At 58.3% G+C, this 26,445-nt stretch overlaps 1 protein-coding gene across 1 annotated transcript in view; it reads left to right on the top strand.

The window, feature by feature from the left end:
- Positions 1 to 26,445, top strand: part of ANK1 (ankyrin 1) — a 68,368-nt gene that overhangs the window by 32,023 nt on the left and 9,900 nt on the right. The window contains exons 2-36 of the mRNA XM_074928383.1: positions 5,987 to 6,088; positions 11,623 to 11,721; positions 12,538 to 12,636; positions 13,336 to 13,434; positions 13,548 to 13,733; positions 13,872 to 13,970; positions 14,490 to 14,588; positions 14,915 to 15,013; positions 15,468 to 15,665; positions 15,747 to 15,845; positions 16,183 to 16,281; positions 16,536 to 16,634; positions 16,825 to 17,022; positions 17,192 to 17,290; positions 17,379 to 17,477; positions 18,497 to 18,694; positions 18,925 to 19,023; positions 19,400 to 19,498; positions 19,810 to 19,908; positions 20,010 to 20,102; positions 20,291 to 20,363; positions 20,752 to 20,775; positions 21,674 to 21,776; positions 22,064 to 22,211; positions 22,403 to 22,500; positions 22,584 to 22,808; positions 23,201 to 23,355; positions 23,528 to 23,739; positions 23,865 to 24,096; positions 24,257 to 24,353; positions 24,732 to 24,960; positions 25,119 to 25,244; positions 25,331 to 25,450; positions 25,667 to 25,751; positions 26,000 to 26,074. Of these exons, the coding sequence (XP_074784484.1) occupies positions 5,987 to 6,088; positions 11,623 to 11,721; positions 12,538 to 12,636; positions 13,336 to 13,434; positions 13,548 to 13,733; positions 13,872 to 13,970; positions 14,490 to 14,588; positions 14,915 to 15,013; positions 15,468 to 15,665; positions 15,747 to 15,845; positions 16,183 to 16,281; positions 16,536 to 16,634; positions 16,825 to 17,022; positions 17,192 to 17,290; positions 17,379 to 17,477; positions 18,497 to 18,694; positions 18,925 to 19,023; positions 19,400 to 19,498; positions 19,810 to 19,908; positions 20,010 to 20,102; positions 20,291 to 20,363; positions 20,752 to 20,775; positions 21,674 to 21,776; positions 22,064 to 22,211; positions 22,403 to 22,500; positions 22,584 to 22,808; positions 23,201 to 23,355; positions 23,528 to 23,739; positions 23,865 to 24,096; positions 24,257 to 24,353; positions 24,732 to 24,960; positions 25,119 to 25,244; positions 25,331 to 25,450; positions 25,667 to 25,751; positions 26,000 to 26,074 (4,363 nt within the window). The remainder of the gene's footprint in view (positions 1 to 5,986; positions 6,089 to 11,622; positions 11,722 to 12,537; positions 12,637 to 13,335; positions 13,435 to 13,547; positions 13,734 to 13,871; positions 13,971 to 14,489; positions 14,589 to 14,914; positions 15,014 to 15,467; positions 15,666 to 15,746; positions 15,846 to 16,182; positions 16,282 to 16,535; positions 16,635 to 16,824; positions 17,023 to 17,191; positions 17,291 to 17,378; positions 17,478 to 18,496; positions 18,695 to 18,924; positions 19,024 to 19,399; positions 19,499 to 19,809; positions 19,909 to 20,009; positions 20,103 to 20,290; positions 20,364 to 20,751; positions 20,776 to 21,673; positions 21,777 to 22,063; positions 22,212 to 22,402; positions 22,501 to 22,583; positions 22,809 to 23,200; positions 23,356 to 23,527; positions 23,740 to 23,864; positions 24,097 to 24,256; positions 24,354 to 24,731; positions 24,961 to 25,118; positions 25,245 to 25,330; positions 25,451 to 25,666; positions 25,752 to 25,999; positions 26,075 to 26,445) is intronic.

Here is a 26,445-nt window from a genome sequence, read left to right as displayed (position 1 = left end):
GGATCATGCCCACTACTGGACACAAGCCCACATGAGCAAAGAAATGTCAAGGCAAATGTCAAGGGCAGTTGCAAGGTTTATTGCACTGCCTCCCCAGCTGGCAGCGCTGACCTTAGGTTCCAGCACCCTGGCACTAGCAACTGGAAGTGCCTGGATGACCTCCTAGACATGAGTTGGATCTTTCCACTGGTCTAGGTAGGGTACCCATAGCGATACACGGCTTTGGTGTCAGGATTCAGGTTTGCATCTCACTGCCGGTCCCGGGGCTCCTTGACTGCTGGGCTGATTGTGTGCTGCTCAGCCTGCCAGGGGTTTCCTTGCTGGACCTCCTCTGTCCTCTGCTCCATGAGCCCCTGTCCGTCTGACTCTATTTTCCCTTGTCCACTGGCAGACTGTCCAGTACAGGAGGAAGTGTGTCTGCTGGGCAGGGCTGAAAGTCGCTGCTGCCTCCCCCAGGTAAATGGGGCCACTGGTAAAACTGCGCCTTCCCCTTAGCAGCAGCACTTGGCTCTCAGAAGGGGCTGTGGCCCTCCTGTTGCTGTTTCTCTGCTGTTCACACAGCTTCCATATCCCAGTTTGCAAGATGCCTCAGCTGATTTTGCTTCTAATGCATCCCAGAGAAAGGGTGGCACACGCTGCACCTGATAAGGGGTTTTGAGAGTGTTAGAACAGCGGAGCTGCAGAGGTGCCTGTAGTGTGCAGAGCAGGAGCTGCTAAGCTCCTTGCTGGAAGGGGCACATGGCTCCAAAGCACACAGAAGAGTTTGAAGATGCAGAGTTATCATTAGTGGCAAAACTCATGAGACAGCAAGAAACCTGTGTAGTGGTGTAATTGGGTGTAATTGTTTTCAAGATCTTTGCTACAGGAAGCTATAGCCATTGGAGGCTTTTCATGCAGCAAAGCCTACTGCTCCTCACTGGCAGTGTTCTCCAGTAGCTAGTCCTGGAAGAAACAAAACTGAACAAGTGGCAAGAGGGTGCCTGCCCCAAGGACAGTGTACCATGGGCCTGGTCTGCATCCTACATGCAGGGACTAAGGCAAATGCGCCATACCATCAGCTTCCCTCTCTTCCCATGCAGGCATCAGCTGCATGGCTCAGCAGCAGAGCAGACCCAAACTTCTGGTCACTGGGTCTGGCTGCCATTTGGCAGAGAGCGCTTTGCTCCCCAGGGTATGGGAAGTAATTTGTTATTTGAAAGTCTGCATTGCAATTCCTCTTCTCTGGTGTAAGAGCAGCACTGTTTTTCGGTGGACCAAAGACTCTGAAGATACGCAGCAGAGATTGGGGAAGGGGAAGGGCTGGGGCTGGATGATGTGACTGAGAATCGAGACTCTGGGAATGGGATACCTCTGGGTAAAGAGTGAAGAAGATACAGCCCATTTTAAAAAAACCCTCACAGTGACTGCAAGCTCCCCCAGTCTTCCCTCTCTGTAGCTAGTCCTTGCAGCTCTTCTGATGGAGCAGGGAATCAGCTGCTTTCAGGTGTCAAAGCAATTTGTTTCTGCAGGCAGAATGTCCAGTGGATGCTGGCAGCCTCTGCCCGGGTGCACCACCCCTCACCTGCCTGTACCGCGTCCTGGTGGTTGTGCAGCATGGGCAGGGCTGCTCTCCAGGGACTGCTGGACTCAGAGATTTGTTGGAAACGGCACCCAGTCCCTTTCTTTTGGCATCTTTGGCCCTGTCCATAGCAGGATGTGTTCCCAGGCAGTCCCACAGACCTGTGTGCGCATCCTTGCAGGGAAGGGGTCCCAACTGCTCTGGAGCTCCTCAGCAAGAAGCCAGCTCAGCCCTTCCTCATTCCAGGTGCCATGTAAACAATGAAGGAGTTGCAGTCCCTGCTCAGGCTGCCTCATTGCTCCAGCAGACCTGCAGACAGAAGAGACAAGTGGGCAGACAGGATGCATGCATGCTTTTTGCCAGTCTGGAGCAGTGTGGTGACTTGCTTCTTGCCTGTCTTTGTGTCCCAGAAAACACTGTGAGATCAGCACAAGTCCCTGAATTCATTTGCACTTGGGAATCATCTACATGCAGCATTTAGCAGCATGTACAGTGGGCTCCTGACAAATGTGGCCCCCTTTCACAGAAGGAGGCAATGGTGAGACCCTCCCTTCCTTTATCAGTGATGTGCAGAAGGAGCTGGTGGGAGCTCCTCCCTGGGTGGGAGCGAGAGCAACTGCCAGAAGAGATTAGAGCAGGACTCCGGCCGAGGCCAGAAGACACAGCATGATTACTGAACCTGTGACTGCAGCCCTTGAAATCCAGCCTGGGCCTCTGCTTTGGCAGAATTTCTCCTTTGCTTATTGCCTTAGCCACGGCTACAGTGCAATGGGCTTGTCAGGTCCAAGCTTCTCATCTTGGGGTGAAGGGGCTAGGACAGTAATGCTTTGTGGGGCAAGCTGTGAGGGCAGGGAGACACGTGTGCATAGCGACAGAGGAAGCTGCTAACTAGGGCCAGGAGAGCGGAAGGGAAAAATTCAGGTTGTCAGCAGACAAGGGGAGCTTTTTCCTGAAAGAAAAGAAAGAGGAGGACAGAAGTACAGTCTGATGTGCTGTGCTATGCTTTTTACTTTAGAAGGTCTTGGAGCACTTTGCAAACTCCAGATCTGAGGCTTCTCCCTTGGGGAATTGCTGTCAGCAGCCTCCTGACACTTCACAGCTTGAGTGTCCACCAGTCTGTGGAGCATAACACCTGTGTGTAGGACTCAGCAGCTGTATAAGGGTGCAAGAGGTATACAATGGCAAGTAAGGCAGTTTATATTCTCCCCTGGAATAGCTCCTCCCTCATAAATTGATAGAAAGGCAAAGGAAAATTGAAAGAAACACTGCAGATTCCAAAGAAAAAAAAAACTGGTAGAGGCAGTCTGCATCTGGAAGCAGATCCTGTACATCCTGGGGCACACGGATAGCAAGTGGCTGCACGTGTGTGTGTGTGTGCACAAATACTGGGGGGTGCATGTAGCATGCCCGTGCCACGCTTTGTGCTTATCAGTGGATGGTAACTGTGCAGTGTGTCTGTGTTTAGGTACGTTGGGGTGCTGACGAGGATGCGTGTGTGTATCTTTCAGATATGCACATCTATTTGTGTCCATGGGTCTATTCATTTCTTGCTGTCACTGTTCCCTTTTGCTGAAATTGAGGAGATGGCATTGACCCAGTCTGTTCCCTGGCTAATCTAGTGTCGTCTTGATCTCTGTGACACCCCAAAGCACAGCGAGCTGTTGTGAACAAATGCCCCAAGTGATAGGTAGGCAGTCCCAACATGCGCATTGACATCAGAAGGGCAATATGACCGCACATTATTTCCTCTGCTTTTGCCATTTGAGCTGAGCCATCCCCCCTTCTCTGGATGCATGTGTTGTCTGGCTGCTGGTGTCTCATGCTGGGCATCCCTCTATGCATGGGGAGCAGAAGGGCAGTACCTCTGAAGCACACAAGCTTCAGCACATTCTCCAAGGCCCCGGCCCCCAGCCTCCAGAGGGTCAGGAGGGAATCACGACCCTTCTCTGTGGCAGGCATTACCTGTGAAATGCAGGCTCCTGGGTATGTCTGTGGGGCTGCTCTTCCCCTGCTGTTCCTGGGGTGGTACCTGCAGCTCTGACCCGCTCCCTGCATTTGGCAGCAGTCATCTGCTTTCCGGAGGCGGCTTGGTATTAAATATCCTGTCTGACACAATAATGGAGAGAAAATGAACAAATTCCATTAGCGGCTGGCGATCCCTGCAGGGTCTGCGTTGGAGCGAGGAGGGAGCCTGTATTTTTAGATAGAATGCAATGTAACTTACTGGCTCTCTCAAACCTGGGGAGTAGATAACCAAGGAGGGAGAGAGGGGACACCAGGCTCAGGTTTCAGCTGAAGTGCCGGACTATGGCAGCACGAAAGGGCAGGTCCGGTCCAGACGTGGCTGTGAGTATACAATGCTTTTCTCCTTCGTGCCCACGGAGACCTCTGCTTTGCTATTCTGCTTGCTTTCTGCCTGCAGTCTCTGCTGCTGGGTGTGCTGGGGCTTCGGGAGCCTGTATTGTTTTGCCGTTTTAATCTTCACAGCTCCATGCATGTCCCATGGGTGGGAGAGCCTGGCTGAGCTGTGCTTTGACTTCCCGAGGGGTTTGCTGTCGAAGGTCTGTGCTGTGGCTGGCATGCCGGCAGGACAGCTGAGGTGCTGCCCTGTCACCGATCCTGACCCGAGATGCACAGGCTTCTAGCAGGGTCTGGAGTTGGAAAAGCGCTTTGCGTTCAACCTGTTGCCTGAAGCTGTCAGTGTTTCCTCGCTAGACCCCACACAGCATGCAGGGCTCAGTACGCAAACGTGCATTTCTAAGCACAGTGCTGGTGCTGCCTTCTGCCTTTTACAGTAGGTCATCCTGTAGGAGCAGAGCCCTGAGGCGCCACGTCGCGTCTCCTCTGTGCTCACAGCCCTCCACAAAGCCGGCAGCTCTGCTCTGAATCTGGGGGCTCTTCCCAGATGGACAGGACTGTCCTCTGAGGTGGCACAAGTGGAGCCAGCTGGCACAGGAGGTCGTGCGATCAGCACGTGTCCCCCCCGCACGCGGAGGCCACACACCAGGGCAGGGCATGGCGGCGCTGCCCTCCGCCACCTGTCCCTCTGGCCCCAGGGCTGCCCCAGAAGGGGCCGTGGCACCCACCACTGCTGCAAGAGCCAGGGCTGGGTTCTGCAGGGTCTGCCCGGCCCAGCAGGGGCCAGGACACCCTGTCTGTGGCCCTTCCTTCTGCAGGTGGTAGCAGAGTGGTGGGCCCAGGACGTGGCTATGCTTCTCTGGGGTAGAAGGGTCAGGCAGAAAGGGTGGGCTGGGGGAGGCGGATGGAAGACAGCAGGAGGCAGCCAAGTTGTGCTGCTCTGAAGTCCAGATTTGAACGGCTGAGACTGCAAAGAGGAGGGAAGAGAGGAGCCCTGAACCCGTGTGGTGCATCATCCTGCCTAGGTCTGCCTCCAGCAGTGTCCTCTGTGGCCGTGCTGCTTCCAGCTCCTGTCCAGGAGCTTCCTAATCCTGGGTGTTCACAGCCAGGCTGTGGGCACTACAGGATGGCCTGTGATGGCAGGATGTAGGCTCTTGTAGTACAGGCTCTTGTAGCACATCCCCTGGTCAGTCCCAGTGTGAGTTGTACAGGAAAGGGTTCTGTTTTTCTATTGGAGCCAAAGGCAGAGGAGTGTGTCCTGCACCATTGCCATGGATGTCCCACAGCTCTTTGCTGCAGAGGGCCCTTTGGGCTGGACCTAGCAGGCAGGCACCAGCCTGTAATTACTGGTCCAAGGTCCCAGCCTCGCAGAGCCACATCACTGCATTTCCACCCTGTTGTACTCCAGCTTCTGGTGAGCCATCCCATGGTCTTCATTTGCTGCCTTACCCTGCTAAATAGTGTTGCTCAAAGTATTGCTGTGCCTTGCCTGTGGTGGCTGTGTTTTTGTGGTGCAGGGAGGCACTGCCTTGTTTCTGTTGGAAAAGAGAGATGCGACTTTCCTGGCTGCGGGGTGCTCAGCTGGGGTCATTGTCCCTGGTGCGGGTGCTCGCACTCACCGCTGTGGTGCCCAGCGGTTTCTGGGGGGCAGCAGGGGTGGGCTCACCACAGCTGCAGTCTAGACGTTGTCCCTCGCTGCAGTCTCTCAGCCAGGGCGCAGAGGCATCTCCTGGGCCAAGGGGGGCTGTTATGGTTGCAGGAGTCCCCTTAGAGCCTCCTCCCCAGCCCGCCCGCAGTGCTGGGATGAGCTGCAGACCCGCGTGGCTCTCCTGCCCCGTCATCTGGATGCTCTTCGCTCTAAGTCCAGGTCCTAGCCCAGCTTCTTCCTGTCTGATCTGGGGCACTTCAGTCTGTCCCAGCAGTTCCCACCTTGACCTGCCTGGCCTCTGCCTTTTCTGCCAGGTCTCTCTAGCCATGTTCTCCACAACCGAGGGAAGAGCTGGCCCTGTGCTGGTGATGGGAGAGAACTGGGGCACGCTGAGTCTCACGCTTTTCCTTTTTTTCCCCAAGGCCGATGCTGCAACCAGTTTCTTGAGAGCTGCAAGATCCGGGAATCTGGACAAAGCCTTGGATCACCTCAGGAATGGGGTAGATATTAACACCTGTAACCAGGTAGGTGGAACCCACAGGGCTTCTGATACCATCTCTAGTTCCCTGAAAATGTGCCCTGTGGTGGCTCCCCCAGGCGCAGCGACAGCACTGCACCCCTTGCACCGCTCCGCAGGACAGAGGCAGGGAGGTTCCCATGGGTGCTCACTTGCTCTGCTCTGCTGAGCTGATTGGGAGCACCTGCCCTGATCCCACAGTCCGTCTGCGGCAGAGCAGAGTGTAAGGAGACTGGTAACAAGTTGCCTGGCAGAGGCAGTTTAAAAGCTTTGTGGGAGAGGCTGCCTGTCCTGACCCCACGCCCCTCGGGTGCTTCAGGTGCCTGGCTCCCAACCTGGGAGTGGAAGAGAGGAGGTGCTGGCTTAGGTGGAGCGCAATGGGAACTCTGCCGGGTGGGGGTGATTTTCTGGGGTGATTTCCTGGCGTGATCTGCCCTGCAAGGGCCGGTGCAGTCTCCAGGCTTGTGTCTGCAGAGCTCCAGTGTGCCTGGCTGAGGAGGGGTGCTCGCCACACTGGCAGAGCTTGGAGCCGTGACTGCCAGTGCGGAGGGGGATCCCAGGGGTGCAGAGTCGAGTGTCCTGGCAGACCCCATCCTCCTCTGACGTGCACCACCCCCTGCCAGGCTCCAGGCAACCTGCAGCCCCTTGTCCCTGCCTGTGCCAGGCAGCTGGCACAGGAGCTCCTAAGCAGAATTGAACTCAGAGAGGCCACGAAGGGCAGATGGTGACATGGTCCCTTTCTGGGGAGTCTTCCACAGTGAGCCGGTTGGAAACAGGTTCTGTGCTGGGGAGGAAAACAGCTGACCAGAAGGCAGATCTGGACCAGTTGTCTTTGGGGCAGGGAGGGCAGCAGTAGCTATAAAGATCTGGGAAGCCTGGCAGTACTGCCTGGAGCATGGCAAAGGGCATTAACAGGTAAGCAGAGAGGGAGATCTGAGGCTCCTTGAGGGTGAACAAGGAGCTGGAACAGATGGAAGAGGCTCAGCTGCTTATCAGAGGGCAGAGCAGATAGCTGTGAAGAGTGTAGCACAGTGGCTGGAACATCTCAGGAATCACTCTTGGGGATATTCCCCTTGCCTGCAATGCTCAGGCTTTCAGATTCCCAGAAGCTGCAGCTTAACCCAAGCAGGGAATGTCTGCAAAATGCCAGTCTTGATGGCTTGGGAGAGGCCGGGCAGGTGGAACCCCTCCTCGCCCAGACCAGAGACAGGTCTGCCTCAGGAGAGGAGAGCTGCAGGCGCAGAGGAACTGTTTGCACATAATCGACAGAACATTTTGTATCCCTGTAGCTGCCAAAGGCAAGTAGCTCAGCCTGAATTGGGGTAGGTGCTGTAGGAAGAGACTCAGGGGGCTTGGGCTGAGCAGGGGGAACAGACAGACTGCACTGTCGGCTGCTTTCCAGAGCATTAGTGATGCTGGGCAGGCTGACTCAGCAGGTACCATAAATGTGTATTCACCCGGTTCAGTATCAAGTCCCCAAACCAAGCATGGTTCAGAGCTACTGATCTGTGCACTGCAGTGGCCAGCGCAGTTACTGCAGACAGGTCCCCCCTGGAAATGTAACTGTCTCCTTCTTTTCTGACTGATGGTACCATGCAGGGATGCTGGGCTTCTGCAGGCCCCCAGGACACACTGCAGCTTGCATTCACCTCTCTGGGACACTAGATGAGGCTTGGGAAAAGCTCAGGAGATGCTAATTTTGTTCATTACTGTATTATCTGGATTATTAGTTGATTATCAGCATTCAGATACTCTCAAAGACTTCTATCCTGGGGCTGTGTGGGGACATAGGGGATTTAGATCAGAGGGCTCTTGCAGGGAGAAAGGTAGAAAATTCTCAGTTTCAGACTCCTTTGAAGATGAGCTTTTCCCCTGGATCCGGTTGGTAGGTTAGAGGCTCTAACCCCATAACCATTTTGGAGATGTACAGGGTTTGAAAAGAGGAGAGGCCATGTGACGTTCTTAGCACTGGGCTGCAGGACTTGGCTTGCACTCAGTACTGAGCAGATTGTGTGCTTGCACCCAGAAGGATCTTCCAAGTTGTTGTGCTTCATTTCAGAACTTGAGCCAGTTGTTAAACCCAACTGCTGCTCTCTTACTCTCTCTTGGGGGAGCAGATCCCCTGTAATTGAGCCACAGCAGCGGGCCAGTTGCTGGAAGCAGTCTCACTGCTCCTGCTTCCAAGTGCTTAGCTACAAGTGAGCAGAGGCGAACAGGTGTTCGATGCACCCACTGCTCCCGTGCAGACCTCTGGGAAAGCAAGTCACAAGGAGCGGGGAGATTCTGCTGCTGACGTCTGTGCTGCTCTCCTCTTCAGGAGGGACTGGGGATGCTGCCATGTGTGGCACATGCATGTATGTCCTGTGTGCAGAGGCTGGAGTGGAACCTGGTGGGGAAAAATCTTACTTTGCCCGTTCACCGGCAGCTCCGAGAAGTCCTCCTGCCAGTTTCTGTGGGTGTCTGGAGGGGCAAAAGTAGGGGTGGGGGTGGGGCTGTGTTTGGTCACGCTGGCCCATGCCTTGGGACAGGAGACTCCACAAGCAGAGCACCCCATGGATGTTCACTCATTTCCTATGACAAGCCTAAAAGCAGAGGGAGGATTTCTGTGTCCGCTGCTCCTGTACCACTCTAGTGTAGAGGAATGGTTCTGGAGAGGGCTCTGCAAAGAGCTGAAACAGGGACACCCAGCCACGAGGTAGAGGTGATGGCTTTGAACTTCCTCCTCCAGAGAGATGGTCAGTCATCAGCTGTCTCCACTGACTGGCTGCGAGTCCTGTTTCAAGTCAGATTTCTGGTGCTGGTGAGGGGATTTAACACCGTGACAGGGAGCACACGGCTACAGCAGTATGAGGCACTTCTTTCAGTGGCACCTTTGCACTGGTTCCTGCCATCTCCCTGAGGTTAGATGGCATTTTGGGGTTTTCTTCTGAGGAATATCAGACCCGTGGGAAAGGTCCAACCTCACATGTCCTGTATAGAATAAAGAGGGATATATGTGGTCAGACCTATCCCACAGGCCCTGTATTCTTACTCAAGTGCAGAGACCTTGACATGCCATCTGATCTTCATCCCGCCGATTTCATCCCCTTCATTGCTGCCATCTGCATCAGCGTCTTCATCATCCACCTCACTCGTGTTTCGAATTCCTGTGTGCTCCCATGACACCCATGAGGAGCTGGAGGCCTGAGGATGTGTGCCTTGCTGCCAGGACCCTCCCCAGCCCAGAGCAGCGCTGTGCTAGCACACGGGTGCCAGGAGATAGTCTCTGGCATGGCCAGTCACAGTCTGTCTTGGTACAGGCTAAGTGCAAAGTCCCACCTTTTGTGTTTTTCTGTAGGACTGTGTTTGTCCCATTGACAGCCAGCAACTGGGATTTCTGGGAAGTGTTTGTGGTGCTTAGTGAGGAGAATACAGCACCTTTCAAATTAAGCACATCCTGTGGCAGTTTTGGGTCAGATGAGCTGTCAAGCCAAAGCAAACGAGCAAAACAGCCTGTATTGTTCCTGGAGCAGAAATATCGATGGGCCGCTGGGAAACAATCTTCTGCAAACATTGCTCTTATTGCTGTAAAGGCAGAGAATAATGATTGCTCACAGGTTTTCAGCATTCAAAAGGTTATTTATGAATCCCTTGCGTAAAAGGGCGCATGTGTTGAGGAGAGCAACGGAGCATCTGTGGTCTTGCACTCCAGGTGTTTGTTGCGTGAGTGTAACCAGGAAAAATCTTGTGTGTCTGTGACCACGTATCCAACTTGTGAGCTCACGAAGGTAAGGGTGTCAGTGACCATCTGTATGGGGTTGTGCAGGTGTGTCTTAGCCAAAGAAGCTGGGCTTGACCAAGGCGATGGGCTCAGTGTAGCCAGGCCTGGCTGGGAAGTGTTTCCTTTCAGTGGCTCTGGTCTGTGGGTGTTGCAGCATTCCCACTTTATTTTCCCTTGGAAGCAGGCCTTTTGTGCTCGAGGCTCTAGGGGACTTTGGAGGTGATATGCTGAGGAAGCCTGTGAATTTTTAGGTGTTTGTTCTTCATGCTGTAATCAGAGTTGAGCAAAAGAATCTGTGACTCTCGACTATGATCCTGGATAGCTGGTGTTTTGCGTGAGAGAGGGTGGAAAGCCTTTTTCCAGTATGATAACACTCCTGAAGCTGTTCTGAGTTTAACTGGAGTGTTGAGGGCTGGAACCAGAGCCTTCCTGGGCATTTTCTGCTTCCCAACCTATATTCAGGTGGAGATGAAGCAATTCTGTGAAGTGACCTTCCAGTACTCCACAGGAGCCGAAACAGATGGTTGGGAGGTGGAGTACTTGGGCAGGACTGTGTGCTCCCGAGGAGCTGGCATCTCTCTGCCATGTGGCAGCATTGCGTAGGGGTGAGTAAACATAGTGCATCCACCTGGGAGAAGTGAGGGACGACGGAAGTTTGCCTTACGGAGAAAGAGTGACATCTGAAATTGCCTGCAAGTATTTAACCTCTTTGCCAGCAAATATCCCAGTCCCTTTGTTCATGTCTGGGAAGCAGAATAAAGTGTCAGAAATAACAGAGCAGAAGCTCTATTAGCAGCCTCTAGGGTGCTGACTGGCCTGACACCTCCATCTGACAGCCCAGGGATGCTAAAAGGGCACTGGCCAGCCCTGTGCTCCTAGTGCTCAGACTCCATCTGAGGAAAAAGGCGAGCTAAACTGGGGCACTTGCAGAGATGTTCCTGAGAAGTCTCTTCAGTTGTTTGGGAGCTTCCTGGAACTGGTAGAGCTTGGCAGTAGCACAGTCAGCACTTTCTCTGCACTCTTTTCTGCAGCTGAACTCTGAGGGAGTGAAGCTCACCCTCTGCTGAGCTTGGGCTGTGGGATGGGGCTGTTGGTGGTCAGTCCAGGAAGAAGCCAGCTGCTGGACTGGAAGCTCCTGAACTGTTGTGAATTAAATTTGGCTGCTGCTTGATAAAATCATTGTCCCAGGCAGAGCTTCTCACTGCACCTCTGTCTGTGTAAATGTTAAAGTTTAAGGTTTGTATGTGCATTTACACAGCAGCTATGATGCATCCTCACCCTGGGCCATACACAAAGCTCAGCTCTGTGCTTTAGGTTTGAAAACCCAGACTGCAGACTGGCGATTGGGGGGGGGGGGCACCCCAAGGAAAGTCACTTGAGCAAAGACAGGAGTTGACACTGGGGGTGTGTCATGAGCAGGAAGGACTGAAACTGCCTGTGGAGCCAAACACACACACACGGAGCTGTGGTGCCACCCATCCATAGGAAATTGTCTCCGGGGGCTGCACGTTTTGCTCATGGAGACACCTCCAGCACTGGTCAGCACCTCAGCATCCAGCTGCGTGCAGTTGCCCTGGCAGCGTGGACCTAACCATGGCTGTCGTGCTGGATGCCAGTGCAGGGCTCAAGGGCATGGCAACGGCTCCTGCTCCCACCAGCCTAGACTTTCTCCAGCGTGGGCCAAGTGCCCACAGTCATGTCTGCACAGAGAACGGGGTTCCCCGGAGAGCCCCAGCCCCAGCAGGTGACTAATACCCCTCTCTCACCTTTGCTCCCTCCAGAATGGGCTGAACGCCTTGCACCTGGCCTCCAAGGAGGGCCACGTGAAAATGGTGGTGGAGCTGCTGCACAAGGAGATCGTTTTGGAGACAACGACCAAGGTGAGGACAAGGGAGTCTGGTCACATTAGTCACAACTCCGCACCCTGCCAGTGCTGCCAGACACAGCAGCAGTAGCTGAGCAATGAATCACGCTGTTTGCTTTCAGCCCCTGGAAAGGCTGTGCTGGTGGCAGTGCTGCTGGGCTGGGGCCTGGAGAGCTGTGGTGCTCCGTAAATAACATATCATCCTCCTCTTGCATCACCACGGTGGGGTGTGGTTCTTGCTCTGTGACAAGAAAGACAACGGTGCAGGCAAGCAGGGCTGACAAATGAGCAGCCTCCAGCACCATCTGAAGGGCTGTGAGAGCAGGAGGGGGCCTGGCTTGCCACCTCCCCAGTGTTCTGGCAGGGCTCGGGGCGCGGAGCGGAGTCTGGCATTCTGCCACACCACCCAAAGGCACAAGTTGGAAGAGCCTGTGTCTGCATTTTCCAGCCTGTTTATCATCCCTTAGCTCTGCTGGGATGCCTTGGCTACCCGGGCACACACTGCAGTTTTGCCTGAAGACTGCCAGCTCAGCTCCCCCATTCTCCCTCCCCTCCTCATCTCTCAGTGCTGGAAATACACAGAGCCTGACAATGCTTCTGTTGCCAGTAATTTCATGGGGAAGATGAAATCACTCTCTTTGCTGGCCAGCAAATATGAAGGGCAGCTGCCTGGTCTGTAGCAGGGATGAGGCATGGAACAAGGGCTGCATGGCCCCACAGGCTTCCGCTGGCCAGCTGCTCTGTTTGCATGTGTGTTAGCACGTGTCAGGCCCATCTTTCCTTGGCATCCTGGGCTGCTCCAGCCCGAGTGCTGCTCTGTGGTGTCTTTCAGAAGGGAAACACAGCCCTGCACATTGCTGCCCTGGCTGGACAACTGGACGTGGTCCGGGAACTGGTGAACTACGGGGCCAACGTCAATGTGCAGTCACAGGTAGAGTGACCTGGGCTGGGGTGGGAAGAGCACCTGACATGCATGGTGGTGGTGTCCCCATGATAGGAACTGAGCCCAGCATGGACATTTCAGCAGCCTTTTACAGTTTCTCTCCAGTCCTGTTCAGGGGCAAGGACTGCTCTGCCAGACTTCTGAAAGAAGATGGGTGTGTGAGTGGTGGGGACGGAGTCTTGAGGGATGGGGGGACACCAGCATGGTGTCTGCTGAGGGAGTCTGCGGCAGCACTCAGAAGCGCGCTGAACTCAGCTGGGAGGACTTATGGCCAATGCCTCCCTGGTACAGCAGTGAGGTGTCCAGCAACCCCTGCAGCTCTGTACACTGTGCCTTCTTCATTCTCTCTTTCTTGGGCCTGGTGGGGCTGCAGGCTCTTCAGCTTTTGCCTGATGGGAGAAACGTCCCTGAAGCAAGGGAGGTAGTGGCAGTGAGTGGAAGGCCATGCCTCCTGGGTGGACTTGCTGTGAAGCATCCCCTGGTTCCTTCTGGATGTGGGGAGTCTGGGGTTCCAGCTCTCTATTACTCCACTGTTGCCAGTTTCTTCCTTTTTCCCACCCACACTGTGTGTGCTTTAGCCCCAGTTCGATGAGCTGGGGATGTGGGTGTTGATGGGGTGTGGGTCTGCAAGGAGCTTGAGAAACTCGAGGAGGAGTTGCGTTGATGTGCATGGCCCTGTGTTTGCAGAAAGGCTTCACGCCCCTCTACATGGCGGCGCAGGAAAACCACCTGGAAGTTGTTAAGTTCTTGCTGGAAAATGGAGCCAACCAGAATGTAGCCACAGAGGTGAGATCCCTGGGGAGGACCCTAGGGCCCTGCTCGTTGGGGCTGCTGTTGGATGTGCCATATGCTGCCACGGCTCCTTGGCTCTCCCCCTCTCACCTGCCTCTCCTTGGCAGGACGGCTTTACGCCCCTCGCTGTGGCTCTGCAGCAAGGGCATGAGAACGTGGTTGCTCACCTTATCAACTATGGGACAAAGGGTAAGGTCCGCCTGCCTGCCCTGCACATTGCAGCCCGCAACGACGACACTCGCACAGCTGCCGTCCTGCTGCAGAATGACCCCAATGCTGATGTCCTCTCCAAGGTGTGTGGCTTTCCCATCCTGTCTCTGGGAGCTTTCCCACATCCCCAGGGAGAACAGCAGCTTGGTATGCTGTATTTATTCGTCCTTTCAGCAGGGAGCATGTGTCTGGCTGGGCTGATCCCTCCTTCTTTCCCCTAGACTGGATTTACCCCCTTGCACATTGCAGCCCACTATGAGAATCTCAGTGTGGCCCAATTACTGCTGAACCGTGGAGCCAGTGTCAACTTCACACCCCAGGTGAGTGCAAAGTAGGAAGGCCACTGGGACTGGTACTGCCCTAGCACCAGGGAGGATGCTGTGCCTCCTTCCCACATAGGTACAGCAGGACCTGCCATCAGTAACCAGTGTGGGCCTTTTCTCCTGTCTCCTCCCCTCTGTTGAATGCAGCCATACACCCCTGGAAGCTCTTGGGACCTTGTGTCCAGGCTGAGGGAAAGCTGGTGCTGACACTGCAGGGCAGAGCTTATAGCCCCTGCTGTTGACGTGCCTCTTCCCGTCCCATGGGTGCAGCCAGACCCATGAGCTGGCGCTTTCCTGTGAGCTCTGCGCAGCTCCTGTCTGCAGCCCGTAGCTGCAGGCAGGAGCAGGTGCTCACCCTCTCTCCAGCCCTATCAAACGAGCTGTTCCCCCACCGTCTCTGGGCAGGGATTTAGCTCTCCGCTGCCCTCTGTCCGTGTTCACTCCCTGCCTCCTTTGCAGCCCGGGGGGGAAGAGAAGGGGTTGCTTCCTCTAACAGACTGCTGTTCCTTCTGTCAGAACGGGATCACTCCCCTGCACATAGCCTCCCGCCGGGGCAACATCATCATGGTACGGCTGCTGCTGGACCGCGGGGCCCAGATAGAGACAAGGACCAAGGTGAGACCGCTATGAATCACAGCAAGTCTCCCCGAGCTCCTTGCGTCTAGGGAGCACTGCCACGCTGCACATACCCTGTGAACATCTTGCTGGGTGTGTGAGGGGAGGTCCCTGGTGCACTAAGGGGATGCATGCCCAGGGTTTTCGCTGGGGCATGCAGAGGCGAGAGGAGGCTGCATGACTACAGTGGGTGAGCCCTGGGAGCTGAGGGCAGGCTCAGTTTTGCCTTATTTTGCAAACAAGTCCAAAGTCCCTCTTGCTCCTGGTGAGGGCAGCCCTGTGCTTCCTTGGCCATGCTGAGCCCGTGAATCCTTCTCTCTCCCCAGGATGAGCTGACCCCTCTCCACTGTGCAGCTCGCAATGGACACGTGCGGATTGCCGAGATCCTGCTGGACCATGGGGCTCCTATTCAAGCCAAAACCAAGGTACCTGCAGGTCACTGTGGGCTTGTGCTTTGTGCCAGGTTCCAGGGCAGCACGGGGGGGTAACAAGCTGTGCACAGTTGCTGCATGTCACCTGTAGCTGGGCTGGTGCTGAGTTTTTGGCCTGCCAGGGCGTAAGGAGCTTTCTGACCTCCTTGGCCCTAGCTGGGCCCTTTGCCTGAGGGCTGCATGCTTCAAAGGGACCAGCCCTGGGAAGGGCTTGGCCTGGGGACAGCCTACCCTGTGGCCGCAGTGCTGCAGGCCCTGCCCACTGCTCAGCGTTGCTCCCCTGTAAGTCTTGGCGAGGGATTTTGGGGCTCCTCTCCGGTAGCACCCCGGGGAACACCTCGTCGTCCCTTGTGGCCCAGAGCTGTGGCCAGGGGAGTGAGGCAGGGGCTGGGTGGACTGCACGGTCCCCGCCCTGCCCCAGCCCTGATGCCCCGCTCCGTGGCTGCAGAACGGCTTGTCGCCGATCCACATGGCAGCGCAGGGCGACCACCTGGACTGCGTGCGCCTGCTCCTGCAGTACAGCGCCGAGATCGACGACATCACCCTGGACCACCTAACGCCGCTGCACGTGGCCGCACACTGCGGGCACCACCGAGTGGCCAAGCTGCTGGTGGAGAAAGGGGCCAAGCCCAACTCCCGGGCCCTGGTGAGTGAGGAGGGGCAGGCTGGGCTGGAGTGGGGGAGAGGGAGAGTGTTCTCAGAAATGACTCCATCTCTCCATCCGAAGAATGGCTTCACGCCCCTCCATATTGCTTGCAAGAAGAACCACATCCGGGTGATGGAGCTGCTGCTGAAGACAGGTGCCTCCATCGACGCTGTCACGGAGGTAGGTGGGCTGCAGCACTCCTGCTGTGCAGGTGGTCCTGGTGCTTCTGCGGGTCCCCGGGCACTTCCTTCATCGTGGCTTAGAGCTCTTTGCAGCTCAGGACCCATTGAGCCTGGCAGCATCTCCCCACAGCTTACTCCCTGCAGGGCAGGGGAATGCAGGGCCGGCAGCAGCTCTCCGTGATCCCGTCAGGCACCTGCCAGGCTGTCAGGGCCAAGCTGGGCACCCAGAGTTTGCCTCTGTGCTGGAGTGTGCCCTGGGGAGGGGGAGGGGGCAGGAAGATGTGCTGGCAAGGCCATCAACCCCATCTTGGCTCCTGGCCCCTTTCTCTCTACAGTCTGGCCTGACCCCCCTGCATGTGGCTGCCTTCATGGGGCACTTGCCCATCGTCAAGACCCTGCTGCAGCGTGGAGCCTCTCCTAATGTGTCCAATGTGGTGAGTCCCACCCTGGCTGGAGCTGTGGGGACTCAGTGTGGCGGGGTCCATCAGGAGGTGGGGAGTGCCCGAGTCCTGCTCTCTCTGCTCTCCTGAGCAATCCCTGGTGCCCCCCACTTTGTGCTGGCAGGAGGAGCTGGTAGGGGCCAGAAGAGACTGTGGGCGCTGCTCTCCTGCGCTCAGACCAGAGGAATGGTGGCAGGAAGGCATATCCCCTCCTATGGCCTTGACACTTTATCCTGTCCTTGGTGCAGAAAGTGGAGACACCCCTACACATGGCAGCCAGAGCTGGGCACACGGATGTGGCAAAGTACCTGCTGCAGAACAAAGCCAAAGTCAACGCCAAGGCCAAGGTGGGTACAGAGAACTTGTGTGATAGTCCAGCTCTGGGAACAGCTGGTGCTGGTTTCTTTGCTCTTGCCTGCACAGAAACTGGCCTGCCAGGAGCTGTGCAACAGCAGGAGCAGAGCTGGGGCCCCTTTGGCTTGACAAACAAGGGACTGGTCTAGATCTGCCCAAACAGCTTCTCTGCCTCCCTCGCAGGATGACCAGACTCCTCTGCACTGTGCTGCACGCATTGGCCACATCAGCATGGTCCAGCTCCTTCTGGAGAACAATGCCAACCCCAACCTGGCTACGACAGCGGGGCACACACCCCTGCACATCGCCTCCAGAGAGGGACATGTGGACACGGCCCTGGCCCTGCTGCAGAAGGGAGCCTCCCAGACCTGCATGACCAAGGTGGGCTGCTGTGGCCACTGAATGCGTGACCCAGCCGGGCCAAGGCCGGGCAGGCTGGTGGCACAGTGTCCCTGTCGCAGGGGGGGCAGCTGCCTCCTGTGCTGCAGCATGCACCAGTGCTCTCCTCCTCACCCCTGTGCACCCCGTGATGGGCTGCCTTTCTCCTCAGAAAGGATTTACCCCTCTCCACGTTGCAGCCAAGTACGGGAAGGTGGATGTGGCAGAGCTGCTGCTGGCGCGTGACGCTCACCCCAATGCGGCAGGGAAGGTGCGTGCTGCTCCTGTGGCAGTGGGAGGAGTGTTTGGTACAGGGGGAGGCTCTGTCTCACCTGTCTGTGCCCTCTCCCCCTCCCCAGAATGGCCTGACCCCGCTGCATGTGGCCGTGCACCACAACAACCTGGAGATCGTCAAGCTGCTGCTTCCCAAGGGCAGCTCCCCGCACAGCTCAGCCTGGGTAAGGCTGCTCCAGGTGTCCCTGGGGGAGTGGGGATGCGCCGTGTGTCCAGTGCCTGCCACTCCGTGGCCAGCACTGCCTCTCGACCCTGGTGCTCAGGGAGCGGACACGGGACCGATCACCACTAGCCGCTCTCCACGCCTGCCCATCCCTTGCAGCAGCTGGTGGGGCGGGCAGGGCTGCCGGGCGCTCGCCCTCTTCCAGCAGACAGGCTGTGCTGGGGATGGTCCCTGCTGGCAGCTGGTGGCTGTTGCTTGGGGACATGTTTCCATGGCAAGCCCTGCGGAGCAGTGTGTTGGTCTGGCAGTTTGGGAAGCCACAAAGGAGTGTTTGCGTGCAGCTATGAGGCAGTGAGTCAGAAAACCCACGAGCTCGTGAGAGTCGCCCCTCTCTGCCTGAGCGTGGGGAACATCTCCCCAGAGAGCAGACCAGCAGCCTCGGTTCCCCCATTGTTTGCAGACGCTGCATCCTCAGAACAGACAAGTGGCTGCTGGTGCCGGCCCTCGCCATCTGGCCCTCCCTGGCACAGGCTGCCGCAGACTTGCCGGGCAGCAGCGGGAGCAGCCGGTACCAGCACCGATCCCCCCGGCTGGTCTGTGTCACCGCGTCACCCCAGGCAGAGGGGGTCTGACAGCTGCTTTGCTCCTGCGGCGTGGCAGCACAGGCAGCGCTCAGGGCCCTGCAGTCTCTGCCAGAATACTAATCCTGCATATCGCGCGTTTTGTTCCACACCTCAGTCAGACTCGTTCTAGGAGGTGTCTGTCTGACCCGGCCTCCCACAGCTCCAGGGTGGCTGAATACTGCTGTAGGAATTAATGTGTGGAAAACAGTTGATACCGGTTGGACCTGGGGCAGGTGGTCTTTGAAACCCCTGTGCTGACTTGGCTGGAAGAGAGGGACGTGGGTCAGCGTGGGGTCTGGTTGCTGTCAGGGAGGTGGTTGGGTGTGCAAGGTGGCATCTTCTGTCCCCGCTGCTCTGCTGGGCAGGGCCTGAGCGTGCAATGGCCCTCTCTCTGCAGAACGGGTACACCCCCCTGCACATTGCTGCCAAGCAGAACCAGATGGAGGTGGCCAGCAGCTTGCTGCAGTATGGGGCCTCTGCAAACGCAGAGTCTGTGCAGGGAGTCACCCCCCTACACCTGGCTTCCCAGGAGGGGCATGCGGACATGGTGGCACTGCTTTTCTCCAAACAAGCCAACGGCGACCTGGGCAACAAGGTAAGTTGTCCCGGCATGTCCTGCCAGGCTGGCGGTGAACAAGCCCAGCAGGGAGGAGCAGATGGGGTGGTAGTCCAGGCCGCGGGACCTGCCTGCATTCGGACAGCAGTGCGCTGGCCAACAGCATCATCTCGGTCAGTTTTGCCAGACTGGAGACCTGACTTTGAGTCTCTGCTGGTAGAGCTGCGGTGATGGCATTGCCACCACGCTGAGACCTCATCTGTTTGCAGAGTGGCCTGACTCCTCTCCATCTTGTGGCCCAAGAGGGGCATGTGCTGGTTGCTGATGTTCTGGTGAAACACGGAGTCACAGTGGACGCAACAACCAGGGTAAAGTAGTGCATTGACCATGGCTGTGGTGCAAAACACGTGGGGGAACTACCTCTAGGCCTGCTCCAGGAGGGGCATTACTTTTCTTTTGTGCAAGAGTCTTTCCTCTCACAGGCATCCTTACCATCTTGTCTGTGTCTTGGGGACTCTTCCTCCTCTTCTCCTCACCTCCCTGGAGGGATAATTCTTGCCTGCTTCCACAGCTCACCCCTGTACCCCTGGGCACAACATGGTGTGATCAGCAGTGTGCGCTCTGCCCTGGTCCTGGGCTCCTGGGCAGCACCTGCACACATGCTCAGTCCTGTATCCACGGGGGCTTGCCAGAAGGGCAGGAAGCACCATTGAGGGCAGGCTGAGACCCGATCTCATCTTTCAGATGGGCTATACCCCGCTGCATGTGGCCAGCCACTATGGGAACATCAAGCTGGTGAAGTTTTTGCTGCAGCATGAGGCTGATGTCAATGCCAAGACTAAGGTACAGAGATGTCCCAAGGACCCTTCTGCCCTGGGCAACAGGTTGTTGGGGGATGCATGCAGGCTGACAGGGAAGACTTAGCATCCCTCCCTGCTTCCACTTCTCCCCCCTCCTGTCTCCATGGCTAGAAGCTACTGTAGTCTAGCTACAGCCCCGGGCAAGCGCTGGGTTCTGCAGAGCTCTTTGCTTACCCCATAGAGGAGGGAGCTGCCTTTGTGCTTCAGGCATGAAGCACGATGTGAGGCCTGGGGGCATTTCTGGGGCAGCAGACTTCCAGAACTGACGACAGCATCCTCTGTCCTCCCCTGCAGCTGGGCTACACCCCTCTGCACCAAGCAGCGCAGCAGGGTCACACAGACGTGGTGACGCTGCTGCTGAAGCATGGTGCCTCTCCTAACGAGGTCAGCACGGTGAGTACAGCGCTTGCCCGCACCTCCTCACCCCGTGGCAAGCGCGGGTGCCTGCCCAGGCTTCCCTGAGGCTGCTGCTGACCTGCTCCGTCCTTACACAGAACGGCACCACTCCCCTGGCCATTGCAAAGCGGCTTGGTTACATTTCTGTCACAGATGTGCTCAAGATCGTCACAGAGGAAACCGACATCCCGGTGAGCCCTGGGGACTGGGACTAGTGCCCTGTGGAGGAGGGCCAGGGCTGGGGGAAGCCAGGCAAAGGTCTGCTGGGTGCAGGCTGGCCAGCTAGACAGCTGGGTGCCTGGCCCAGGCATGAGGAGGGGGCTGCAGGTGGCTGTTCAGTGAAGGGCTGCCCTCCTCTGACTCTGCTCTGCTCCCGCAGTCAGTCGGTGACAAGCACCGCATGAGCTTCCCGGAGACTGTAGACGAGATTCTGGATGTGTCAGAGGATGAAGGTGAGGGGCTGGAGCTGGGTCATACCATCCCAGAGATCTACTGGCTGGGCCAGCGTGGCAGGCAGCAGCCCTGGGGACAGGCACTGGTGTTCCTGTGGGCTGGGGTGGGGGACCTCTGTCGCCCCACGGTGGGACCAGGGGAGCCCACCAGGCCCCTGGGTGTGGCACCTCCTGGCTCAGATGCTGCCTTGCACTATGCAGGAGGGATACGCCTGGACCACTCCACGGTCCTGTGCGGCAGGGACAGTGTGCGGAGAGCCCTTGGGCAGGCAGAGTCCTACACCGTGCCCTGCTCTGTGGGGTGGCACCAGCTCCCAGCCCAGCTGCAGCTGGTTTGCTCCTGCTCCCGCCCACCGGGACCTCACATTTGCCTCTTCTTACTTTGCAGGCACTGCTCATGTCACAGTAATGGGTATGAAATGTGTCCCCCTGCCCCAGCTCAACGGCCCATTTCACCCCATGGCCACTAACCATCCGCACGCCACATCCATCTGCTGAGTCTTGCTGCTGAGCTGGTGCTATCCAGTGCAGGCCCCATCATCCTGCCCTGCCCATCTGTGTCTGTGCTGCTTGCTGTGGTGTGACTGCATGAATGGGGCTGTCCCCTGCTTCGGGGGAGCCCTGGCTCCCTCTCAGCCCCAGGCCCTGTGCCCAGTAGCCAGAAGAGTCTGGTTCTATGACAAACTCCAGTGCCCCTCCACCACCATCCTGTGCCATTCTGGCCGGGGTAGGGATGAGCCTGAGTGCTCGAGGGTCTCTGTGCTGCTGCAGTCCCCTCCGCATCACTGGTGTGCTCTCGCTGCTCTGGGAGGTGCTGGACTCCCTCCCGTAGGGCGTTGGTGAGAGCCAAACCCTGCTGAATTCGTCAGCAGATGTTAACTGGGCCAGCAGGCAGCGCTGGCTGGGCTCCTGCCTCCCAGGGGTGTATGTTAGGGCATCCTTCCCACGGGCCCGGCCCTGCCTGCACTCCTGTCCCCAGCATCCAACGGCAGGCTGTCCTCAGCAGGCTCTGCTCTGTGCTTGGTGCTGTGGGAAAGGGGCCGGCTAGCAGCCAAGGCTCCTGAGAGCTACCACAGCTCCTGGCCCACTGGCCTGCAGCACGGGCCTTGCCCCTGCCAGCAGACCCCGTCTGGCAGAGGGCAAAGCCATGCCGTGGCTGGATAAGACTCAGGGGACGAGTGTGTGTGGCCAGCAGTGGAGGCAGAGATGGGCCCTGGCTCCAGCTGTGAGGAGGGATGAGGCAAGGGCTGGATGTCTGTGCTCCCTTGTCCTTCTGCCTCTCTGCATGCTGAGCCAGCTCTTGGTTTCAGAGGAGGAACTGGTCGCACCAAAGCCCAGGACGCCTGATCCCAGGGACCAGGAGGGCAAGAGGGAGATGCTGGAGTTTGTGACCACAATGACACTGGAGCAAATGTAAGAGGCACTGGATGGTGGGGAGGGTGGGGTTACAGGGCATGGGGCCGGCCTGGTGCTGGTCTGGGATGCCAGCAGGGCAGGGATGGCTCTGGACAAGGAAGGGATCACTGAGCCCACACTGGTAGCAGAGCAGGCAAAGCTAGTCGGCAGTGTTTCTGCACCAGGACATGGGTCCACTGCTGAGTTTGCCTTTGTCCAGTGGCCCTGGGACTCCCTGGGGATGGCCAGGGGCTGAAGGACCCAGGCCTGTCACTTCGGTGGCTGTCACTGCCCTCTCCTGGCAGGGTGGAGTCTCCAGCTTTCCTGCAGGTCCCCTGCATCCCCCCTGAGACTGTGGTGACCAGAGCGGAGGAGACTGAGCAGGTAGGACCCGTGGAGACAGAAGCTGAGCAAGTCAGCCTGCTGCATGTGCCCTCCGTGTCCCCGCAGGAGGTGAGCGTGAGACACAGCCTGCCACAGCCCTCCCAGGCGTTCCTGGGGGGAGTCCCACCACCACAGAGCCAAAACGTGGGGTGGGTGGTGGGGACTGCCCAGGGTGGGGTGTGTGACTGTGGAGGAGTGGGCAGGCTCAGCACCCCAGATAGGACCCTGTGCCCATGGGGGCTCTTCCCTGCCTTACACAGCCCTCCAAGGAGTTTGATGAGGACTCCCTGATCCCCAGCAGCCCTGCGACCGAGACCTCAGATAACATCAGCCCAGTGGCCAGCCCCGTGCACACAGGGTGAGTGCCCAGCCTCCTGGCATGTGCACGCTCTGCACCCGAGCCAGCCACAAGGTGCCCACCTGCCCATGCCTCTGCTCCAGGTTCCTGGTGAGCTTCATGGTGGACGCCCGCGGCGGCTCCATGCGAGGCAGCCGGCATCATGGGCTACGCGTGGTCATCCCGCCCCGCGCCTGCGCCGCACCAACCCGCATCACCTGCCGCCTGGTGAAGCCCCAGAAGCTGCCTGCGCCCCCGCAGCTGGCTGACGGAGAGGCGCTGGCCAGCCGGATCATTGCCCTGGGGCCCGCCGGCGCCCAGTTCCTCAGGTGAGCACAGCTGGGAACAGAGCGGATGGGGCTGCCTGCGCCGGGGCCGTCCCTTGGGACTGGGGATGGATCCGGGCTCCTCTCGAGTCTCTGCCAGCTAGGGCAAGAGCTCTGCCTGCCTCTGCTTCGGGGGGGTCTGGTGCAGGAGAGATCCCACCTCTGGCCAGGCACAGCATGTGGCTGGGTGGGTCATTCCAGCATAGGGGAGCAGCGGCCGTGCAGCGGTAGGAAGAGCCCTGAGCAGCGTGGTCCTGCTGGGCGAAGAGCCCCGTTTCCCAGAGAGGGGTGTGAGCAGTCCTGCCTTCTTCCCCAGCGGGCGTTACATCACAGGCAGGCGCTCTGCATGTCCCGGTGGTGTGTGGGTGCAAGCACCCTCCCTCTCCTGTCTGCAGCCCCGTCGTTGTGGAGATCCCACACTTTGCCTCATACGGGCGCAGAGACCGTGAGCTGGTGGTGCTGCGCAGCGAGAATGGCTCTGTCTGGAAGGAGCACTGCAACCGCTATGAAGAGAGCTACATGGACCAGCTGCTCAACGGCATGGATGAGGGTGAGCGTGCCAGGCCAGCGGGGCTTGGCACCGTGCGGCTCCCCGCAGGCTGGGCTGTGGCTGGCCTGGGCACTGGGGTGGAGCTGAGCATGGTGTGGTCTGTGCAGAGGGGGCGATGGGTGGCAGCTGGGGTCTTGGTGTGTGAGTGCGGGTGGCTGTGCTGTCCTCGCAGAGCTGGAGAGCCTGGAAGAGCTGGAGAAGAAGAGGGTCCGCCGCATCATCACCAGCGACTTCCCTCTCTACTTCGTGGTCATGTCCCGGATTTGCCAGGACTGTGATCAGATCAGCCCTGAGGGAGGGTGTTTGCAGAGCACACTGGTGCCCATGGTACAGGCCACCTTCCCCGACAGCGCTGTCACCAAGGGAGTGAAGCTGGCCCTGCAGGTGAGCCCCGAGCGCCCGGCCCGGAGACCAGCTGGGCTCCCGCCGTCCAGGGTAGGCAGCAGGCCCAGGCTGTGGCCCAGCCTGGGGGAAGCTGCCCCTGAAGCCCGTGTTTGTGCTGCCCGCAGGCGCAGCCCGTGCCCGACGAGCTGGTGACCAAGCTGCTGGGGAACCAGGCAACTTTCAGCCCCATCGTCACGGTGGAGCCACGCCGGAGAAAGTTCCACCGTCCCATTGGCCTCCGCATCCCGCTGCCGCCCTCCTGGAAGGACAATCCCCGGGACAGCGGCGAGGGTGACACCACCAGCCTGCGCCTGCTCTGCAGCGTGATTGGTGAGGCTGCCTGCCCCTGTTGTGCAGGCAAGTGTGCTCTCTGGTGGGGATGGGCTGGGGCACGTCAGTGGGATGCAGTTCCTGGGAGCTAAGGATGGGTCACGGCAGCAGAGAGAGCAGATTCCTGGGGGACGCAGACTCCAGGCTTGTGGAAGGGCAGCATGCTCACCCTTGCTTTCTGCTGCAGGCGGGACAGCCCAAGCCCAGTGGGAAGACATAACAGGCACCACAAAGCTGGTCTATGAAAATGAGTGTGCTAACTTTACCACCAACGTGTCTGCCAGGTGAGTCCTGGGCGAGCGTGTGCTCATCTGGGGGCATCTGCTGCTCTCCAGGTCCTGCTGGGGTGCAGTCTGAGCCAGGAGGAGCCTCCTGCCCCTGTGCTCCTTGTGCTGCTGCGCCGTTCCCACACGCAGGGCTGTTGCCTCCAGCCTTGAGACTGGAGTGTGATCGCTGCCTTGGCACGTGTTAGGAGACATTCATGACAATCCGCTGTGCCAAGGGAAGGGGCCATTCTTTGTGCTTGGGTGGGGCCCCCTCAGGGATGGGACCCGGAGCTCTTTGGGGCACTCTCTGCAGCGCAGTTTGCTGTCGGGGAGGGGCAGCTCTCCTGGTGCCACTGGGAACCTGCCTGGCAGCGCCCTGACCCAGCCCTCCCACAGGTTCTGGCTGGCCGACTGCCCGCGCACAGCCGAGGCTGTGCAGTTTGCCACAATGCTGTACAAGGAGCTGACAGCCATGCCCTACATGGCCAAATTCGTGGTGTTTGCCAAGATGAATGATGCACGGGAAGGCCGGCTGCGCTGCTACTGCATGACCGATGACAAGGTTGACAAGACTTTAGAGCAGCATGAGAACTTCGCTGAGGTGGCCCGCAGCAGAGACATTGAGGTTTGTCCCCAGCAGCGTGCATGGGGGGCAGCAGGGAGAGGGCTGCCAAAGTGAGGGGAGACTGATACCAGTGAACTGATGCCAGGTTACCTGCCCTGTCCAGGGACAGGCGGAGTAGCTCTGCACAGGGTCTCAGCCTGTTTTCTGCTCCCTGCCAGGTAGTAGAGGGGATGCCTTTGCACGTCGAGCTCTCAGGGAACCTGGTGCCTGTCAAGAAGGCCACTCAGCCCCGCACCTTCCTCTTCCAGTCCTTCCGGGAGAATCGTCTTGTCATCCCCATCAAGGTAATGGCAGGGTGCAGGGCTGGGCTGCAGCTGGGGCCCCTGCGCTGCCCTGTGCCAGGCCACCTAACAGGGCTCTTGGTGCTCAGGTTCGGGACAGCAGCCGGGAAGCCAGTGGCTCCGTGTCTTTCTTGCGCAAGGCCATGAAATACGAGGACTTCCAGCATGTGCTCTGCCACCTGAACATCAGCATACCGCCCTGCACCAAGGTCAGTGCTGGGTCCCTGGCACCTCTGGGAGGGGGCAGTGGGGGCCCATCCCTCCCCTGGGTGCAGGAGACAGACCTCCCCGTCAGCTTTTCTTCCTCAGCTGCTCCACCTGTCCATGCCACGCTGCTCTGGGGCTGCAGGAGAAGCCTTGGTGCCAGGGCAGAGCTGCTGCCCTTTTCAGGCAGGTGACCCCTTGGTTTGCCCCCACTCTCACAGGGAAGTGGCAGTGAGGAGCGGAGGAGGACACTGACGCCGTTGTCTCTGCGGGAGCGGTACAGCATCCTAAGCGAGACCAGTTTCGGTACGCAGCCTGCTGGGACTCTTCAAGCCCACTCACCACCTGTGTGTGAGCTGCCCAAGCCCGGTGGAAAATCTGGGCTAACCCTGTCGCATTTGCGCTCATGGCAGCTTCCGTTTTTTCCCTGAGGGTTTCCTTGGCGCTGCCTGCAGGGCAGTGCTGTGAGACCCCCTCAGCCAAGCGCCCTTTGCCCTCCCCTCCCTGGTGCAGGGCCCTGCGCCGCTCAGGCTGTGACTCCTCTTCTCCTCCAGGCTCTCTGAGCAGCACGGACAAGGCAGACCAGAAGATGGTTGACATAGCAGAACAGCTGGGCCTCAGCTGGGCCGGTGAGTCCACACCTGACAGCTCTGAGGGTGCTCAACACCCCTCGGGAAGCTGACCCTTAGGGAGGCTGGAAACGCGCTGCAGGGCGCAGGGAATGTGCTTTGCAGCGCCAGGAGCTGGGCCCTGGTGCGGTCGGTGTGGGTGCAGGCTGCGCTGGCTCCTCTGGCAGGTTGGCCTGGGCTCCAGCACTTCTGCTGGGCTGTGAGCGTACCGTGGCACTGAAATGAACCTTCCTGCAGCTGTGCATGCAGCACAGATACCGGGTGAGGGGTTTGTTCCGAGCTGCACGTGTTGCCGCTGTTTGTAGAGGCCCAGCACTGTTGTTGCAGCCGCACACGCATCAGCAGTACCTGCGCTTCTCCTCAGCACAAGA

Source organism: Athene noctua, chromosome 28 (assembly GCF_965140245.1).
Source record: "Athene noctua chromosome 28, bAthNoc1.hap1.1, whole genome shotgun sequence".
NCBI classification, from domain to species: Eukaryota; Metazoa; Chordata; class Aves; order Strigiformes; family Strigidae; genus Athene; species Athene noctua.
The sequence above is the reverse complement of the archived record's forward strand: the minus strand, read 5'-3'. Positions and strand labels throughout refer to the sequence as shown.